Consider the following 22089-nt stretch of genomic DNA (forward strand, 5'->3'; position numbering starts at 1 on the left):
TGACTGAAAAATGAATGAATGGGTAGGTGAGTAACAGACTAGAAGTGACCCTAAAAGTATCGAGCATCCTTAGATTGCAACTTTGAACAATAATTCTTACTAATAAAGATAACCCCGAGTTATCCCATAGGAAATGTAATAAATCTAAGCCATTTTAGAGAAATGAGTTTACAAAATAAGATTTAACAAACATGAGTATATTTAAAAAGAAAATGTGTCTTAAGGCCGGGTGTGGTGGCTTATGCCTGTAATCCTAGCACTTTGGGAGGCCAAGACGGGCAGATCACGAGGTCAGGAGGTGGAGACCATCCTGGCTAACACAGTGAAACCCCATGTCTACTAAAAATACAAAAAATTAGCCGGGCATGGTGGCGGGCGCCAGTAGTCCCAGCTACTCGGGAGGCTGAGGCAGGAGAATGGCATGAACCCGGGAGGCAGAGCTTGCAGTCAGCCAAGGTCGTGCCGCCGCACTCCAGCCTGGGTGACAGAGTGAGACTCCGTCTCAGAAAAAAAAAAGAAAAAAAAATAAGAAAATGTGTCTTGAAATATTTCATTACTATAGAGCTCTAAATAAAACCTAATTTTTCCTATACTGAGAGTTCTTTCACTAATTATTATTTCTCAAAGCTGAACAACTAATTTTAGTCTTTATACATGAGTTATTCTGGATCATGTTCTTTTATATGAGTTATTTCTTGTAAGTGTTCTTCTAAATGTTATGCACTCATCTTCATTATTTGTGGATTTTGTTTTGTGATTTGCCTACTTGCTAAAATTTATTTGTAATTCCAAAATCAGTGCTTTTATGGTCATTCGTGGACATAGACAGGGACAAAAAATTTGAGTGGTCCATACATGCATGTTCCTGGTTGAGGTCTAACAAGGCAACAGTCTGCCTTATTGTTTCGGCTGTCATACTGTAAACAAATCTCTTTTTTATTATCTGTTTAGGGCCACATTTTTTTACAATTTTGCTTTTCATTGGTGATCTTGCTGTTTAAAATGGCCCCCAAGCATAGTGCTGAAGGTAGTGTCTAGTATTCCTAAGCACGAGAAGGCTGCCTTATGGAAAAAAATTCCTGGAATGACACACAGAACTCAAAAAAAAATGCTATACTTAATGATTACTGGTATTAGATAAGCTTTGCTCAGGGATGAGTTATGCTTTTGGCTGTGAATTCAATGTTAGTGAATTAATGATATATATTAAATAAGATATCTTTAAACAGAAACACACATAAAACAAGCTTGGGTATTGATCAGTTTATGAAAATGTTATGACCAGAGGTTCGCAGGAACCTAACCCTGTATTTCCCCTAGGAGCAATGGTTCAGTGTTTGCGGTGACTTTATAAAACATAACTACCACGAATAATGAGAATCAATTCTGTAAGTTAAAATTCCAGTATAAATTCAGGAAGTGCCTCCTTACCTGTTTATTGTAATTTAGGGACTTTTAGGTTGGGATATATATATTTTTTATCTTAAATTCATTAGGCAAAGAACTGAATTCCTTTTGGTTCAGTTACTCTTTTTGAGCACTTGCTATATGCCAGTAACTGTACTAGCTTTGAAGTATACAAAAAGCAAGAAAGCCATAAAATCTTTTCTCCAAGAATCTTTCACTCAGGGTAACATTCCATTTTAATCCAACTTATCTGAAACCAACTGGGTATACTGCACTTGTATTCTGACAGTAATTACCTGGAGTTAGTACAGACCCCACAGGTTAAACGCGAAGTTCTCCATAAGACTGTCCCTACTTCAGATACCAATTTCAAGTTTTCAGGGTACCCAGGCCACCTGCACTTCTCACTTATTAATAGGCTACGAATTTGAGGATTCCCATGATCCCCTCAGATCCAGTAATCTGCTAGAATGATTCATAGAACTTAGGAAACTGCTTTATCTATTATTACAGTTTTATTTAAAGGAAGCGCATAGGGTAAGTTCTGGGAAAGAGCAGAGTTTCCATGCCCTTTCCCTCTGGAGTCTGAGGATTTTACCCTCTGGGCACATCAATGTGTTAACCAACAGGAATTTTCTCAGAGCTTTGAAGTCGAGAGGTTTTTTGAGTTTCATTATATAGGTACAATTTTAAGTCATTGATACAAAATTGATTGCAATGATCCAACTCAATTTCCAGGCCCGTCTCATCGCTGGAGGTCAAGTTCCTGAAAGTCCTGACCCTCTAATCATGTGCTTGGTGTTTCTGATAATCAGCTCTATCCTGCAGCTATCTGGGGCCCACCTTGACCTACCTCATTAGCATAACAAAGATACTTCTACACTCTTGTTTTTATAAGGACTTTTAAAACTCTGTGCCAAGAACTGGGGACAAAGAGCAGATATATTTTTTATTATACCACAAGAAGACTGCTTGTAAACACTAAGAGATAAATTAAGAGTTTGCCAAGTAGGGGCATAGGTGTTTACAAGGAGAGAAGAATATATGCAAAAAGCAGCAAGGGATGAAAGAATTTGTGAGGAAGAAAATGTCATTTAGTCAAGCCAGAAAGTGTCACCTTCAAATGGGAATGGTTGAAGGTGAATCTGGAGAAGTAGGCATTGGTCAGATCATGAAAGGCTGTAGAAGCAAGAGATAATGCATGACCCCCATACACATGTGGGCCTTGAAATATGTGTTTTAATGGGAATTTTCAAGTATACGAGGAGTAGATGGAATTATGAATTCCTGTGTACTCATCACAATTAGTAGCTGGTGGACAAACTTGTTTCATCTGTACTTCCCCCAGCATACATTTCAGTGTATATATCAAAAATAATGAGATTTTTAAAAATTACCACAATCTCATTATCATACCTAAAATTTTTTAATATCATCAAATATTCAGTCAGTACTCAGATTGCCAATTCTACAGTTGTTGTGGTTTTTTTGTTTGTTTGTTTTGTTTTGTTTTATTTTTGAGATAGGGTCTTACTTTATTGCCCAGAGTGGAATGCAGGGGCACAATGATGGCTCATTATAGCCTTGACTTCTCAGGCTCAAGCAGTCCTCCCATCTCACCCTCTCTCCGGACCACAGGTGCATGCCACCAGGCCTGGCTAGTTTTTTAATTTTTTGTAGAGGTAGGGTCTCACTGTGTTGCCCAGGTTGGTCTCAAACTCCTGGCTTCAGACAATCCTGCAGCCTTCTAAAGTTCTGGGATTACTGGTATGAGCCACCATGCCTGACCTGCAGTGTTTTTAAAACAGCAAATCAAAGAGACTGTGTGCCATGGCTAATGCTTGTAATTCCAGCATTTTGGAAAGCTGAGGAGGGAGGATCCTTTGAAGCCAGGAGTTCGAGACTACCCTGGGCAACCAAGTGAGCCCCTGTCTCTATTTTGAGGACGGGGGGAACAGCAATTGGGAAATTTCAAATTTAAAATATCTAGATTTTTGTAATTGAAGAATTGGGGGGTCTAGCATACTAGATCTGCATTTCTTCCTTTATAATAACAGGGCCTTTGTCAAAATTTTTGCCTAGCTGCCTTATTCATTGCTTTTCCCTGTGAGGAGCCTTGGAAATGATTTAAACAGGCATGGGTCTTGATAAGATTTGTATTATGGAAAAATAAGTAAAGGTGGTCCACCTTTCTGTAAGATAAAAAAAAAACCAATAACTAGAGGTAAGCTCAGATGGATTTGATAAGTAATGTGTCCACAGGAAGGCAGGGAGGATACCAGTGAGAGAATTTTGCAGTAGTCAGATGTTCAGAGGAAGATACACTGAACTAAGGTCTGAACTAAGGTCTCTGCAGTAGGGCAGAGTTTAGAATTTTAAGAGTTGAGAAACGGAATTAATAATAACATGTGGAGAGGGCACATTGAAAATAAGATATGAATATCAAATTTAAGTGATTGGTAGATAGTTGGGATGACTAGGCAAGCCATGAAATTCAGGATGAGCCACTTGGTGCTTGGGAGGGAATAATTGATTAATTTGGATCGTGAGTATTTCTTCACTTCAGATTAAAGTATTTTGACTGTGGTAGAGAGGAATACAACCAGTTGTTGGATCCTTACCTGAGGAAGGTTAGATATAGCTAACAGTAAAGTGTTTTGTAATACAATGACTTTATGTAATCGTTCTACACAAAAAGTTTGAGAATTCTCAAACTAAATTAAAAAAGGGAAAGAAAGGAAAGACTACCTGTAAATGTGAGAATTCATTCAAACAACTCTCTTTTTAAGATAACTCTCAGTTCCTTCAAATGAGGGATTGGTAGAGAATTAATGTGCTCCTGCCCACTTGGCTACAGACTTCACTTTATTTACTTTTAATAATAAGCCTGTATAATCTTAATATGTATTAATACATTGTCATTTGTAAGAAATATACATACAAATGGCATTGTAGGACCTGGCATCTAGTAAGTGGTTGGTAAGTGTCTGCTGGATGTTTATCTAAACGCTTTTAAAGTTTAAGAGGTAATATTTGTTTCAGATTACAGTTTTCACCTGATATTTCTCGACAGTGTCTTCACAAATATGAAACTTAATAAATAGTTATAGGATAAAGAATAATTCTGGTGATTTTAAGCGCTTTATTTAAAAGGATTCTTTTTTTGCTTAGTTTGAGGTGGTATCAACATCCTACAGAAGAAGAATTAAGAATTCTTGCAGGGAAACAGCAAAAAGGGAAAACCAAAAAAGATAGGTAAGTTATATTGAGCTTGTAAAGTGATATTTAACACAATTTATATAAATACATTTTTATGCTTTGATTAAAGAAACGTACCAATTATGTTGTAAGTAGTTGATAAATTTGAGACCAAAACCCTTGAAAATCTAATCTGTAGTAATATATACACCAAAATAGTGATTATTTTACTCAAGAACTTTATTCTTTGTTTAAATCATGAAAACAATATAGCCATCATACTAAAGAAAATGTAGTTGGGGGTTGATTGGGAGAGACTTATAACCCATATCTTTATCCTACAACTCATTAAAGATGTCAGTTGCTTTGGGTTATTTTCCAGTTTTTGCTGCTACTGTGTATTGTGGCATTGGGGAAATTAATCTGCTCTTGGCCTCAGTTTCCTCATTTTAAAATTAAAAGGAATGGACAATATAACTGTACAGGTCCCATCAGCTCCTGAATGTTCTTTTCATGTTTAAAGTTTATGAAGAGAACTGCCTACTAATTAACCTCACAGAATAGATTATAGTAGCCTCATCTGTGAGTTGGAAAGAGTAAACAAAACAATGTTTTGAATAATCCTTCCAGCATTAAAATTTTATATCTCTATTTAAATAGAATTCTTAGGGAAAGTGTATGTTAATTACCTCTCTGAATGGACCATAGTTTTCTCAACTGGGGATCCAGGAGGACTTCTTAGGTCCCCTGTGACTCTGAAATCATGATTGATTGACAACAAATTATAACCATATTTCTCATGTATATCATAAAAATGCTAACCTAGCCTAATACATTTATAGGAGCTACAAAATAATTAAACATTAATGATTATTTCGCATCAAATTGGAAATTTGAAAAGACTGTCTTTTTTGATCTTACTACCATCCTTTTTCACTTATCATTACAAATATACCTGGAAGCTCATTGGAATATTAATAGTAAACCTTCCATCTTTTTATTCCAGTAGTTAAGTTCTTTAATAAAATAGTCCTGCCTAACATTATAGTTTCCAGAGCACTTTTATACGCAATTCTACTTAATCCATAAAGCAACCGTGTTAGCTAATAATTTAATTTACACTTTACTAATGAGAAGCTAGGATCAGAGATGTTAAATGAGTTGCCCAAGTTTACATAACTAGTAAGGTTACATACTGGTAACCAGGATTTGAATCTAGGTTAGTTTTTAGTTTCTGTTTCTTTTTTAACTATTCCACTTCCACCTATTTATAGCTACCACGTTCAACATTTGTAAAATTTAGTTATGTAGAAAGAGTCTCACTCTGTCACTCAGGCTAAAGTGCAGTGGCACAATTCTGGCTCACTGTGGCTTCAACCTCCTTAGGCTCAAATGATCTCCCCACCTCAGCCTCCCGAGTAGCTGGGACCAGATGCATGCAACACCATGCCCAGCTAGTTTTTTTAAAAAAAATTTGTACAGACAGGGTCTCCCGGTGTTACCCAGGTTAGTCTCTCCTGAGATTAAGCAGTCCTCCCGCCTCAATCTTCTTGGTCTCTCAAAGTGTTGGAATTACAGGTGTGAGCCACTGCACCTGGCCTGAATCCTTATTATAATGCCCTGTAATGAATAATTCTGTTCTGCAGTAATTTTTAATAGGTTGAACATGCCTTATAGTTACAAAAAGACACATTAACATTGCTGCCTTTTTCCTAGTAACAAGAATTATTGTTTGGTTTATTAACATGAAATTATTTTTTACTGAGGCTTTCCAGTTTTTTATTCAAAGATAAATGCAAAGTTGTTTTTCAGTATTGAAATTAATATTATTAAAACTTAGTTGGAGCTGGCCATGGGGGTGTGTACCTGTAGTCCCAGCTACCCAGAGGCTGAAGCAGGAAAATTGTTTGAGCCCAGGAATTTGAGTCCAGCCTGGGCAACTGTGTGTCTGAAGAAATACATAAAGTAATAAATTGAAACCTTAGTTTATTGCTTTCTATATGTTTGTCTTTAAAAATTAAATTTGGGAATCATACATATACACCGGAAGAATTTGTTTTCCTTCGTCTGTGATTTTTAGTAAAAACTATTCCAAGTTAGTCTTTCATGTTTCTAAATTTCTCATACACATAAATCTTTCTTCAACTCTGACTTGCATATGGTTCCGGGTCTGTTTATATGTATGTATGTGTGTGTGTTTATACATGTCACTTCAAGGAGAAGTGCACTTTGTCTTCATTTGCATTTACTCTTGTGCTTAAAGAGAAAAGAGAGTAGGAGAAATGGGTGTGAAATGCTAAGCTAGAAAAAAAAAGATTTTGTTGCAGTAACTAATTTAGGTAATTATTTCCCTGGTAATCTGTATATTCACGTGATAATTTACATTCAAATTTTATAGTACCCTTTAAAAAACTTCCTTTGAGTACTTTACCTCCTTATTGATGGAATATTAGAAATTCTGCCTTTTCACTGTGAAATTTAAGACTTCATCTGTAATTAGTTTGAAACAAGCACTTGGATAACAGTGTAGGTAACTTGTTTTTTGTGTCACTTGTCTGATTTTTATAGGAAATATAATGGTCACATTGAAAGTAAGCCATTAACCATTCCAAAGGATATTGACCTTCATCTAGAAACAAAGTCAGTTACAGAAGTGGATACTTTAGGTAAGGGAAATCTTGGTAAAATGTTCTATAAATCTCAGTTTTATATTATAGTAGTGAAAGTACTTTCATTTTAATCATTAAGTCCATTATACAGAATATGGAATCTTTCTAAGAACTTAGAAGCTCAAATGACTTCATTTGAATTAAATTTATTTTTTTGTTCACCTGACTTGTATTATTTTTCCTATTTTTGGAAGAGGCTAACTTACACAAGTTTATTACGCAGTTTCTGTTTATTAGATTGAGATCACAGTCAATTTTTATTATCTAGAATTCTTGACTTCCTTTTACTGTTTATTTCTGTCTGCCCTTTTCTAATGTGGCTTACAAAACTGCATTTGAAATGTCCGGCCTTGAGCAGCCCAGGGGTTGGGGTGCCTACTTTTATGCAGTTGAAAAATCGAGTATGACTCTTTACCCCCCATAACCTAACTACTAATAGCCTACTGCTAACCAGAAGACTTACCAATAACATAAAAAATCAACACATATTTTGCCTGGGCGCAGTGGCTCACGCCTGTAATCCCAGCACTTTGGGAGGCCAAGGTGGGCGGATCATGAGGTCAGGAGATGGAGACCATCCTGGCTAACATGGTGAAACCCCGTCTCTACTAAAAATACAAAAAATTAGCCAGGCGTGGTGGCAGGTGCCTGTATTCCCAGCTACTCAGGAAGCTGAGGCAGGAGAATGACATGAACCCAAGAGGCGGAGGTTGCAGTGAGCCGAGATCGCGCCACTGCACTCCAGTCTGGGCGACAGAGCGAGACTCCGTCTCAAAAAACAAAACAAAACAAAACAAAACAAAACACATATTTTTTGTGTTATATGTATTATATAATGTGTTATAACAATAAAGTAAGCTAGAGAAAAGAAAATGTTATTAAGAAAATCACAAGGGAGAAAAAATATGTTTCCTATTAAGTGGAAGCAGATCATCATAAAAGTCTTCAACACTGTGATATTCACTTTCAGTAGGCTGAGGAGGAGAAGAAAGAGGAGGGGTTGGTCCTGCTGGTCAGGGGTTGCAGAGGTGGAAGAGAAGCTGCATATAAGTAGACATGCACAGTTCAAACTGTATTGTTCAAGGGTCAACTGTATTTCTATTTAATTACCCGTATTTTATTCTCACATATAGTAGAAAGGAAAATGGTTTTAGAATAATGAACTGGATTAGAAATCAGAAAAATTTACTTATTCAAGATTTACTTTCATCCATTTTTTACTTCCAAATATGTCATTTAGTTTTCCTCCTATATATTATGTAATGACAGTGATTCTAGTTTAAAATAATATTAATATGAAATTATTTGAATCCTAGAAGGGAAAGGCATCTAAGTTGATATAATTTAAAACACTGGTTTTTAAACTTGGAGATATATCAAAACCACTTGATGAGTTCTTTGAAATAGATTCCCTACTCCCATCCTTGAAGATTCAGTAAATCTAGAGTAGGTTTTGGGAATTTGTATTTTTAAAAGTGCTCCAAGTGATTTTGATTTTTGACTAGGTTTGAGAACCACTGGTTTATGTGATAAATGAAATGATGCGTGTTTTTAAAAAATAATTTTGATAATGTCATATAAAGTGTCATTATGTAATTTGATCCTTCTTGGGTTAAATCATACCACCATTAAAAAATCTTAAGAGGTCTAGCATCTCAAATAGGATTATTTTGTGATACAAGGTGGCTTCAAAATATGTGAAAGTTTATTATTACATCTGTAAAGGTTGTATGTATATGTAAACATATGTCCTAGAACTAAAAAATATCAGTGAAGAACAATATAAATCACTTGTCTAATATCATTTAGACTTTTTTTTTTTTTTTTTTGAGACGGAGTCTGGCTCTGTCACCCAGGCTGGAGTGTAGTGGCGCTATCTTGGCTCACTGCAAGCTCCACCTCCTAGGTTCACGCCGTTCTCCTGCCTCAGCCTCCCAAGTAACTGGGACTACAGGCCGAGTAGCTGGGACTACAGGTGCCCGCCACCACGCCTGGCTAAATTTTTGTATTTTTTAGTGGAGACGGGGTTTCACCGTGTTAGCCAGGATGATCTCGATCTCCTGACCTCGTGATCTGCCCGCCTCGGCCTCTGAAAGTGCTGGGATTACAGGCGTGAGCCACTGCACCTGGCCCATTTAGACTTTTAAGACTGGTTATGTCTTCCTCTATTTTCTTTTTAACTATTTCACATTCAACATTTAAAACATTTAAAGGCACTTTGACTTTTTGATTAGTAGTTGTCACATTTGTTTCACTACTATATGTGCTTACTTGTATAAAATGTTCACAGATGTGTATAAATACAAGAATATGTAAACATTCTTCCTGATTTTTAGTAGTTTTGACATTTTTACTAATAATGTTGATTGAATAATTTGTCAGCTAATTAACTTTAATAAGATCTTAAAATTATTGAGTATCAGACATTATTATAATATTTTACTTGTATAACCCCATCCGCACAATTCTGAAGTGGGTAACTGTTACCAGTTTTTTTTTTTTGTTTTTAACTCATTAGAAAGAAGAGTTGAATAACATGGACAGGGTTACACACTGAATGTGGTACAGCCACTCAGTGAGAACTAGGCTATTTCAATGAACTAAAAAAAAAAAAAAAAAAAATGAATTTAGGGTATTGTAGCTTTAGCATGTAGTTTATGGAGTATTTGGTTTCACTTTTAGGATTTTGAGAACTAGTTGCAAATGATACTCGTTTATCAATTGGTCATGTAATATCAAGAGCATTTCCAGTTAACCAGAATAGCATAGCAGGGAGATGTTCATATATGTTTGTAAGTTTTTGTAGTCATTTGTGAGTGAATGCATGTTGTATATATGTGATTAGGTGAAAGTACAGGGTTTTCTGTCTTAACTTCTTTTGACTTCAATATTTTATTAAAAGGCATATATATCATTGTATTATTGATTACACAAAGAATATAACACTTGAGTTAAATAGCCAAGAATATATATAATTTGTACTTTCATGGAATGTATATGTTATTGATGTCCCAATAATTATCATGAAAGTCTATCTTAATTTGTATTATCTGTTATAAGAACCTCTTAAAGAACATTAGAACTTTTGAATGTCACTTCACTGTTTGCTATGAGTGAGTTCCGTGGGGGAAGTCCCTATGAGTATGGGTAGGTTTGGAGAATTAGAATGTTTATTTCAATTATTGATAATAAAATTGAAAACCTTAAATGGATTTTGGTCTATCCTTTCCATCTACTTCCCTGACCTCCTTCCCGATAGAAAGCTCAGTATGGGTGATTTTTTTTTTTTTTTCTTAGGGGGAAGGGATTGAGGGTAAGCATCCTGTAACCACATCAGGATCTTTCAGGCTTATGTTCAGAAGCTGTAGGTCAATCACAATAGAAAACCTAAAGCAGGGCTGGGGGCAGTGGCTCATGTCTGTAATCCCACCTCTTTTGGAGGCCGAGGCAGGAGGATGGCTTGAGCCCAGGAGTTTGAGACCAGCCTGGGCAATATAGTGAAACCATGTCTATACAAAAAATAAAAAAATTACCCGAGTGTGGTGGTGTGCATCTGTAGTCCCAGCTACTAGGAAAGCTGAGGTGGGAAGATTGTTTGAGCCCGAGAAGCTGAGGCTGCAGTGAGCTATGATCACACCACTGCATTCTCAGAAAACCTAAAGCAGTTAACCTAAAAGTTAAAGTACGTTGAAGCAGATTGAGTGTCAAAATAACTTGATGCAAATTTAAAAATTAATTATAAAAGGATTTTGGATTATTAAAATGTTATGATCATCTTACAGAAATGGTATAAAATTTGGTTAGTTTGTTTTGATACTGCTTTTAATAGGTCTTACTGTATGTGATATTTTCAAAATACTTTTTCTATAAGGATATCGTATCAAGTGTAATTGTATTATATTTTATGACTAAAAATTGTCCAAAGCAATGCAGATCATTTTATTATGTGCCATAAGAACATCTGAATTGATGGTTATGTACATGATTTACTTCTACATTTTTAGGAGGCCTTCTAAAAAATGATGTTGATGTTTTGGACTACACTCTGGTAGAAGTAAACCAGAATACCTATGCCAACTGAGATGCAAAGGGTGATGGAATTATATTTACTTTCAAAGAATGTTAATTTCAATGTAAACTCTTAAGAATGGAATAGTTTGTTGAAGGGGTATGGTTTTATGGAAAATCAACAGACATTTTATAAACTTTTTTGCAGAACAAAATAAGGTATAAGAGGTATATTTAGTTTATTATTTTATTTTTCTTGAGATGGAGTCTCGCTCTGTCACTCAGATTGGAGTGCCATGGTGTGAACTCAGCTCACTGCAATCTCCGCCTCCCAAGTTCAAGCTATTCTCCTGCCTCGGCCTCCCAAGTAGCTGGGACTACAGGCACCTGCCACAATGCCCGGCTAATTTTTGTATTTTTAGTAGAAGTGGGGTTTCGCCATATTGGCCAGGCTAGTCTCGAACTCCTGACCTCAGGTGATCTTCCCGCCTTGGCCTCCCAAAGTGCTGGGATTACAGGCGTGAGCCACCGCGTCTGGCCTTATTATTTTAATCTGTACTATCTCACAGAATTACTAGTTTACAATTAGTACAGCCAATAATTGTAACATAAAGTTTAACTCTTACTTCACAAAAGTGAACAGTATAACTAAATTGTTGTGTTCCATACTAAGTTGTTTTCTAAAGTTAAGGTATCATAGCTAAATATTTAAAAGAAAACACTAATAATTTCTGTAAAAAGTAGCTAATCAGTTAAGACAGTACCAGTAAATTGCAATCATACTTTACCAACAACTTAAATAACTTTTGGTAATCTTTTAACGTTTATTTTAATTTGTGATGTATTAAAATTTAGTTTGGGATGCTAACATCCTCAGTCTATTTCCTGCATTTTTAGATTCATATATTTGTAAATCTTACATTGCAAATGAATAAAGTCTAGCATATTTTAATTATAAATAAATCCTCATAAGTTATTTATGAAAATTTAAGTGAAACTTTTTTTTTTTTTTTTTTGCAGCATTGCATTACTTTCCAGAATACCAGTGGCTGGTGGATTTCACAGTGGCTGCTACAGTTGTGTATCTAGTAACTGAAGTCTACTACAATTTTATGAAGCCTACACAGGAAATGAATATCAGCTTAGTCTGGTGCCTGCTTGTTTTGTCTTTTGCAATGTATCCTTCAAAACATCATTAATATTAATTTATTTTGCAGATAACACCATTAGATCTCATCTCTGATTTGAGAAAGATTTTATGTCATTAGATAGCTTTTCTTTATTGAAATCTTTTTTATGTAATTGGAAATATTTTGAAAGTAATAGAGGTAAATAATTTAAAAAGCTAAATATAAGAAAAATGCCAGTGCCCTACTTTTTCTTTCTTATCCAAGTCTAATGTCACAGAGACAGCCACGTTCACCTCTTTTAGGCATTTCTTTTGGGAATTCCTTCCTTGTGTTTAAATATTTTGTGATAATGGTACTATTTATGTATTATTGCACCTTTCTCCCTCTTCCCTTTTCTTCCCTTCTTTCATTCTCCCAAAATTGTTAGAGATAACATTTTATTAAATTTATAGTCACTTTTACCATGTTGTACCTATGAAAATATTATTTACAGCCAGGCATTATAGTGTATTATTACCTTCCTTAAATAATTTTTTATTTTTGTAATTGTGGAAACTATAAACTTCCACAGAATTGGTAGAACCTCAATAGTTCAGATACTTCATTTCTGTTTTTTTTTTCCCATGGAAATATCCTCCTGGCGCCTTTAGTTTTCTAAACTTGCTGCATAGCTAATATCCTGTGACTTTCTTCACTGTCTTCCAAGAATTCCCTCTACCCCTGTCTGGATCTCATGATTTCCTCTTCCTTGGTTTCTTCTTTTTTTTTTTTTTTTTTTTTTCAGAGTACATTTTTCTATGGTGTCCTTAGAAAGGGTGCTAAATTGTTTTTTGAAATCTTGCTTGCCCGGAATTATCTTTATTTTTTTCCCTCATACATGATAGATAGGTTGGCTCAGTAGAAAATTCTAAGAAAGAAATAGGTTTTCCTCAGAATTTTGAAGTCTCTTGAGAAATTGGATATCCTTTTGCTTTTCATATATACCTATCCTTTGCCTTGTACATACACCCTCTGGAAGCTTTTTTCTTTTTATTCTTCTGGTGTCTGACGTTTTATCATTGTGCTAAGTTCTAGATTTACCCTTTAAATCTGAAAACTCATGGCTTTTACTACTGGGAGATATTTTTGTTTTCTTATTTTTATTAAAATTATATATGTTCCCTACTCTTTTCTCTATTTCCATCTCTACAGAGGCAACTTCTTCTAGCTCTTCTCTGTTTGATGCTTGCTTTTATATTTCCATGTACTTTCAAGGCCATTCCTTGATTTTAGTTTTAAGCTTTAACTATTGCCATTTCACTTTGGAAATAAGGATTAAGCACATATCTTTGGGCTGCCAGTTAACCACTGATCATTTTCTATTCATTTCATCTTCCACATATAGTGATGTCATGTTTTTAGAACAGTATTCAGTGTTTATGTTATGATCATGTAAACACCATTCACAAATGAATACTTGCCTTAATATATTCAGAAGTATCAAGTAATATGTCAATTTCATCTTGAGTAGAGTTTTCCTCCTGGAACCCTCAGATAAGCCCCAGTCTAGATTGGTGCACCTATGCCCCTGATGTGCACCTGATGTGCACCTATGCCCCTGGTATCACTCGTTATCATCTTCTTAGAGATTCTCTTTGCATCTCCCTCAAATTGGAGCTCTTTTTAAAGATATTCTATATCTGCCTCCTACTTGGTTTACTTTCTGATTTTGGTGGAGCATATTCTTCAGTATCGTCTTCAAAAAGATTGCATGGGAACTACATTTTTTGTGACCTTGCGCTTTTGAAAATATTTTAAATTTACCCTAAAAATTAATTTTTCCTTTGGCTAAGAATAGAATTCCAGGCCGAAAATTATGTTTTTGTCTTTGAAGTTCCATTCTTACTCTTAAGAACTGCAGCTGCCAATCCAATTTCTGATTTATTTTCTTTTTCTTTTGAGACAAGGTCTCACTCTGTTGCCTAGGCTGGAGTGCAGTGGTGCAATCACATCTCTCTTTATTTTTTGTAGAGACAGGATCTCCCCAGCTTGCCCAGGCTGGTGTCAACTCCTGGCCTCAAGGTTCCTCCTGCCTTGGCCTTCTGGAGTGCTGAGATTACAGGTGTGAGCCATCGCGCCCAGCCATCTGATTTTTTTTAAAGTTCTGTTTTTTTCTCTGCGTTATCGTTACCATCTTTTTTTAGCTAGTCACCTAGTGTGTTGAAATTTTATGATGATGTGCCTTATTTAGAGTCTGTTTTCATCCCGTGTGTTGGGACTTTACCAGTCTGTGAACTCGTGTTCTTGAGTTCTAGAAAATTGTTTTGAATTATTTTATTCGTGTCTACAGCCATACCACTCTGGACACACCCAGTCTCATCTGAATTATTTTATTGGTGCTTTTTCTCTTCTCTACTTTCTGTCTTTCTGGAATGCTTATTATTCAGATATTTGATCTCCTAGACTGGTTTCCCAAGAATGTCATTCTCTTTCTTGCATGCATATGTTTATGTTTATATTTTTATATTATTTGGTTTTCTGGGAAATTTTCTTAAGTTTCATAACCTTTTATTGAGTTTATTATTTTGAATTTCTGATATAATTTTTAATTTTCACAACCTCTTTTTCTTCTGTTCACCTGCCCCTTTGATGGAATTCTGCTCGTTTTATGATTACATTATCTTCCCGTGTCTAAGATATTAATGATAGATTTTGTTAAGGTTTTTTTTTTTTTTCTGCCTAGTATCTTTTTACTCCTGAGTTGCTTTTGTTTGGTTGCTGTTTTTCACATTAAAGGCTCTTCTTAGAGAGCTCTAGTGATTGGTGTTTGCCTGTCCATAATTAAGTGTGAGACATTAAAAAGCTGAATGGAAGCTCTGAGCACATGGTGAGGTAAGTTCCTGAATCATATGGGTAGGCCAGAGATTATCTTTTTACCCTCTCCAAAGCATAAATCTCCATACTTGCTTCAGATGTGGGCGGATTGAACTGGTTACTTTTAAAAAGTACTAATTTCATTGGTACTTATTTTTAATACCTCCTATTATTACCCCCCCCCACCCCCTCGCCCACCGCTGCCGCCACCACCACACACACATTCAGTAACCAGCACTTTCACCCTAGTGTAGAGAATTATTTGTCATCTAACCAATTCCTTATCCTTTTGGGGAGTTTTGCAGTAAAAAGTCAAATTTCTTCTCGGCTGTCCGATTGAGCTTCCTCATTCTGTTGAGTCTGCTTTCTAGCTTCCACAATTTTATTGCTTTTTCTCTTACTTCATTTATGTTCCTTAAAACCAGATTCCTTTACCATCATTTTGGTGGGATTTAGGAAGAGATAAAAAGTAACTGATTTGCTTAATCTGTCTTTAAAAAAATTTTTTTTAGAGACAGGGTCTTTCTCTGTTGCCCAGGCTGTAGTGCAGTGGTGTGATCATAGTTCACTGCAGCCTCTAACTCCTGAGCTGAAATGTTTCTCCCACCCCATCCCTCCGAGTAGCTGAGAGTACAGGCACAAGCCACCACAACTGGCTAGATCTGGGAAGTCTTAATAACTGAAGTACAGACTTTTAATCTTATTTTATCCATTCATCAACCCTGTGTTTGAAGGTACCTCGTGTCTCCAGTACTTTTCCCAGGTTTCTGATGAATGAATTGGCTTTCTTCTTACTGAGTTCCTCCCCTTGCAGATCAAGTATAGCAGAAAAAGCTGAAACCTAATTGCTTTTCTATCCACTTAACATCTTCCGAAATTTTGTTGATTTCTTGTTTATTTACTTACTTACTAATTGTTGTCTCTTTTTCTATTATCTGTTCTTGAGGTTTTTGACTTTTTTATATGCCTTAGTCAGATTGTGAGAATGAGCAGAGGAAGTACATGTCTTACATCTTAATATTTAACCGGAGATTGTAGCACCATCTTTTAAACCTGTTAAGTGGATACCATTTAAAATATATGATATAATTTGACAGTTCATCACCAGTGTACTACCTTTCTGTTGCCTCTTTTGGATTGATTTAGGTATAATTTAGAATAGAAGAGCCAGAAGAAAGTCTTAAGAGTCAATATCCTCACAAAGTATATAGTGTACTGGGTAGAAATACTAATCACGTGTGTCAGCTGAGAAACATCCTTAGATATCCAGTGTTGCACTAACTCCAAGAGCAGATTTTAAATTCAAGCACAGAAAATATTCCTGTTTAATTCTGTAGTATTAAATATGTGAAAATACCATTCAATCAGAATAAAGACCTATCCCTAGATATCAAGTCATATAAAACACATCAAGAATATTTTCCTGTGATAATTAACATGAGCTGATTATATGTCATGTTACTTTTTTTATATTTCAGTGAATTCTCATGTTCTCCAAAATATTATTGCCTTTTCTTTTTTTTCCCCAGAGGCAAGGTCTCTGTCGCCCAAGCTGTGGTGCAGTTGCACAGTCCTAAATCACCATATCCTTGAGCTTCTGGGCTCAGGTGATTCTCCTGCCTCAGCCTCCAGAGCAGCTAGGACTACAGTTTCACCCAGCTAATTTTTAATTTTTATAGAGATGGGGTCTCACTATGTTGTCCAGGCTAGTCTTAAACTCCTGGCCTCAAGCCATCCTTCTGTCTCGGCTTCCCAAAACAGTGGGATTACAGGCATGAGTCTCTGTGCCCTGCCAGTATTGCTTATTATTGAATATTCTTTTCCTCACTTTCTTCACGGTTTACACATATGTGGGAATGCATATACTTGATAGGCAGTTTTATTTTAATGTGATTGAGCCCTTGATACATACCTACCAGAGAAATTAGAAAAATATACTTTTTAATAGCTATTCATATTGTTTATGTGAGTAAATTTTATCTTTCATTTTACTCTATAATGCCTAATAATGTGGGAGCAAAGGTCCCACACAGCCTTTAGCACTGAACTGACTTTGCTTCGTTTTAAGTAATCCATTCCTGAAAGGCATCAAACAGTAACATCTCTGCAGGAATCCTGTAGCTGGCTGGCTGTCTCCCTATCCCAGAGAGGACAGAAAGTGCTGAAGAGCTTACAGGCCAAGCTACTTTCTGCCAGCTTTGATTCTCCACAAAGAGGGTGGGGAAGAAGGCAGTAAAATTGTGTGTATGCTTGGGTATGTGATTTTTTTTTTATTCAAACCTGTAGCATGTGATAGTTACCTACCACCTTTAAAGGCATATAGGAGACCAGAATTAAATTCCAGATATTCAGTTTAACACCAGAGAGAAATAAGTTTACATCCTATCTTTTATCTTTAGTTATAATATAACCTGTTTTTCCTTTCATACCCTATGATTGGAATATAGCAGAAGTAACCCCTGTCTGGCTTCTCTTTGTTTTCTTATTGTATGTGCCTACTTACTAGTCAAACACATGTCTGCATTGATTACACAGGACAATAGCTTTGCTTAATTCCACAGTCATACATACCTCAGTTAATTCAGAAATTCTCTGCTGTTGTTACTGATGAAATGTTCTTTGTTAAAATGGTCCCCAAATTAGACACATAAAACTTTAAAAATCAGTTCACTTAAAAGGAAGCAAAGTATTTAATTTCCATGGTCATTTTGTTTTCTTTCCCCCATCACTTATATGTGACATACATAAGACAGCAAATTATGCTTTCTAAGAATCTTAAAAGTTCTAAAAACACAGGAATGACTTTTTAAAATTTGTGACACTGAAACCTTGAACCCTGAAACCTAGAACTGAGTCTTCTTTTGTCATCAGCTCTGCTTTCTGCTTCACCTGAGTTGTTCACGCATCTCAGCCATCACAGCTGCTTTCAATCTCACTCGTAAACCCAAACTAATTCTCAGCTCTACTCTTCTTTCTTTCTCATTTGTAATTCTAACCATCTTCTCTGACCAAGTCTGTGTGTTCCACTTCCATTTATGCCAAGTTACATGTTATGGGGAAGGAAAAAGGTAAAGAAACCCTTGCAATGAGGGTGGAGTATTTCTAGTAAATGTCTTTCCTGTATGATGGCCCATGAAGTCTTAGAGTCGCTGTAGGAATGTGTACTGATTTTATGGATATGAAGTGTATCTTTTTCGCTTATGAAAAAATGAAAAGTAAAAAGGTAAAAATGTTGTTTGCAAAGCCAGAGGTCCTTCGGTGGAAGTAAAACTTTAAAAAATGAAAATATTTTGCAATGTATAGATTTTTTTTCCCCAATAACCTTTCTTAGAAATAAGCTGTAGCACAGAGAGTAATACTGAGTCAATTATGTGAATTTGAGTGAGAAGAAAGCTATTCTACAAAGAGTGATAAAGCTTCCCAGTAGTCCTATTATATTTGGTTAAAGGCCTGGATCATTAGTCACATTTCCACAGTGCTTGTATTTTACAATGTGGAGGTTTAAGGTACAAAACCCTATTATGTATGTTTTCATGGCTATGTTAAAATTTTAATTTTCTTTCGTTGCCAGGCATACAAATTTTATACACAGCTAAAAGCTGTGACTAGTTTAAGTTAAAATAAATTTTAAAGTTTTCTGGTTTAATATTCAGTTCTGTGTGTAGATTTGTATATTAAAAGTCTACAGATGTTGCTTTTATTTGCTGTGGGAAATAGACAACTACAACAAACTAGTACAACTTAGTCACCATTTCTAAATTCCTTCAAAGGCTCTAACTTACTATATTCTTTTATTTACAAAAATGTTCTGCTTTAGATTAATAAGGAAAAACAAAACATTAAGCCCTGAGGTAAACTGCATAAGATTTCAGTTCTAGTGAGAAAAGGAATGAAACTCAGAGTTATTGAATCTGAGCCAAGGTACTTGTTTTATCTTGAAAACTTGTATATGGCAGGTTATGTCAACGCTTGTTTGTTGTATGAACATGGAGATTTTTCTGTGACATTAATGCTGTCATATTACTCAGATTTCAAGACAAAAACCTAGAGTTAAATAGGGATTTGGGGTAATAGGACATTATTTCTGTTTATTAATTTATAATTGAGTCTGACTTTGTTCTTTTAGCTGCAAAGTGATAATTTTTTTTCTGAAACTAAAATTTTGTTCTGAAAATAAAATTTTTTCTGAAACTAAAAGATAGTATCTTTTGTATTTTAAATAAAGGTTGTATATTATGCTTTCAGAAATTTTTGGCTATTCTCTTCACAATCTGGTTAGGTTGAGGCTGGCTGTAAGCTTTTTTTGTGGAATGGCATTTTAAACATGCACGATAGTTTTTTGCTTATATCTAAGGGAATTTTAGGTTCTTTTTCTCTATAATTAAAATAATGGAACCTGCATATCTAAGAAGTATGAAAAATATTTTAGTTTAAAATTATTTTTGTTAAAAAAATTTTTTTAACATTGGAAGATAGGATCAGATTATTTTTAAGACTTTTACTTAATAGGTCATTAGGATTAATGTACTTATTTTTAGTTTTCAGTGTATATCTGTAATAAGTTCTTGGTATAGTTTCTAGGTTTCTTTGCAATGTAGAATGTGAAGTATAATGTATTTTGAGTATTTTAGTTGCCTTTTCTTATGGAAAAACAGAGGTGGAAGATTTAATTATTTGAATAGAAAAACATTAGGGATTTTATTTAGTAGCAGTGGTCAGAGAAACAATAGAATCTTTTTTCACAGAACAGAAAAACTCAGTTTACATAAAAATCACTTAGTTGAGTGGAAATGTGTTCTATTTTAAAGCGATAATCATAAATTTGTGAAAGTTTTTTGAGAAATCTCTGTTTATTCCTTAGGATACTATTTATCATACTTGTGTATTAGCACCAAAATATTTCTTCTTGGAATATGGTCTATTTCTTCTCAAAAGAGCATTGATAAAATATCTTTGAATAATCTCAGGATGTTAGCGTATAGACAGCGTTTTCTTATTTGAGAATTGGGTCTTTAAAGCAGTTTATAAACTAAGTTGAAACATAATGGTACTTGTACTTTTTTTTTTTTTTTTTTTTTTTGAGATAATCTTGCTCCATTGCCCAGGCTGGAGTGAAGTCATGATCTTGGCTCGTTGCAGCCTCAGCCTCCTGGGTTCAAGTGATTCTTGTGCCTCAGCCACCTGAGTAGCTGGGACTATAGGCACATGCCACCAAGCCTGGCTAATTTTTTGTATTTTTGGTAGAGATGGTGTTTCACCACGTTGCCCAGGCTGGTCATGAATTCCTGAGCTCAGGCAATTTGCTCACCTCGACCTCACAAGGTGCTAGGATTACAGGTGTGAGCCACTGGACCTAGCCCATAATAGTACTTTTATAAGTGTATGTGATTTAATTAAGTTGTTATTCTAAATCTGAGAGAAATTTGCCATTTTAGACCTAAAACTTGAACCTGTTCATCATTTGGAAGCTCATCTTCAGCTTGAGGGTAAAAATATTTAAAATTCTTCCTCCTGAGGAAATTGTCCTACTTGTCCTTGACTTTTCTTTCCTATTGGAATTTAGTGTCTTTCTTGCTTGATTTGTTGAAATGTTTTGGTGGCGCTTTCTGCTAAAGCATGAATGTGGGGTGGGTAACTATTTTTAGACTTTGCAGTTTTGAAAGTGTTTTAATTTTATACTCATTCTGTTGGCATTTGGTTGGTTATAGAATTCTAGGTTATCCATATTTTTCTTCATAATTTTGAAGGCATTGCTCCATTGTCCTCAACCTTGAAAATTGCTATTAAGAATTACTTATCATGGTGATATTTAATCTTTTGCATATACCTAGTTTTGCTTTATTTTTCTTCTGAGGAAACTTTTATAGTTGTCTCTTGATTTGTCTTGTTTCTGAAAGTTCATGCTCATGTACTTCATGAGGATCTTTTTTACTTCCTTGTGGTGGGCTTTTGGTAGGCACTCTAATTTGGAAACATCAAGTTTAGAAAATTTCTTTGATTATGTCTTTGTGAATTTCTTCCCTCTGTCCCTCCAATCCCATTTTCTTTCTCTGTCTCACTTTTGTTAGTCAGATATTCTATGTTCTGGATTAACCTCTCATCATTTTTTGTCTTACTTTTTTTTTTTTGGGTGGAGTTTTGCTCTGTTACCAGGCTGGCATGCAGTGGTGCGATCTTGGCTCTCTGCAACCTCCATCTCCTGGATTCAAGCAATTCTCCTTCCTCAGCCTCCCGAGTTAGCTGGGATTACAGGCGCCCGCCACCACGCCCAGCTAATTTTTGTATTTTCAGTAGAGATGGGATTTTGCCATGTTGGCCAGGCTGGTCTCGAACTCCTGACCTCAGGTGATCTGCCAGTCTCAGCCTCCCAAAGTGCTGGGATTACAGGTGTGAGCCACCACACCCGGCCTTACTTTTCATTTTGTCTTTTTGTTCTGCTTGATGGAACTTTTGACTTTTTTTTTTTTTTCTTATTTTTCCTGTCCTGTTTCTCATTGATGTCTAACCATTCCTTTTTCATAGCATCCTGCTCTTATTTCAAAGATGCATTCATCTTTGTCTAGCTTTATGAAATATACATATCCTATGTTTATAAATATCTCTAAATAAAAATATGTGTGTATCTGTTTCTGTATATATAGTTATATACCTAAACTTCATTCTGCTGCGTCTGTCATCTCTTTTTTTCTTGAAGTTACTTTTTTTCTGTTGTCGATTTTAGCTCGTTTTTTTTTTATAAGATGTGATGCTCTAATACATCTTATTAGACGTATTAGATACATCTAATAATAGTTGCCTAACTATGGCTTACAGTATCTGGGTTG

The 22089-nt window shown here is 35.3% G+C and overlaps 1 protein-coding gene across 7 annotated transcripts in view; it reads left to right on the forward strand.

Annotated features, from left to right (window-relative positions):
• TMEM161B (transmembrane protein 161B) overlaps positions 1–22089 on the forward strand; it is an 83876-nt gene that overhangs the window by 35991 nt on the left and 25796 nt on the right. For 4 of the 7 annotated variants that reach the window (XM_032156883.2, XM_032156884.2, XM_032156897.2 and 1 more), the window contains 3 exons: positions 4579–4662; positions 7174–7271; positions 12303–12459. In XM_032156883.2, the coding sequence (XP_032012774.1) occupies positions 4579–4662; positions 7174–7271; positions 12303–12459 (339 nt within the window). Of the gene's footprint in view, positions 1–4578; positions 4663–7173; positions 7272–11278; positions 11366–12302; positions 12460–22089 lie in introns of those variants that run through there. The other 3 variants (XM_032156892.2, XM_058440733.1, XM_032156891.2) reach the window with 2 other exon arrangements.

Source organism: Hylobates moloch, unplaced genomic scaffold (genome assembly GCF_009828535.3).
Source record: "Hylobates moloch isolate HMO894 unplaced genomic scaffold, HMol_V3 SCAFFOLD_6, whole genome shotgun sequence".
Lineage (NCBI taxonomy): Eukaryota > Metazoa > Chordata > Mammalia > Primates > Hylobatidae > Hylobates > Hylobates moloch.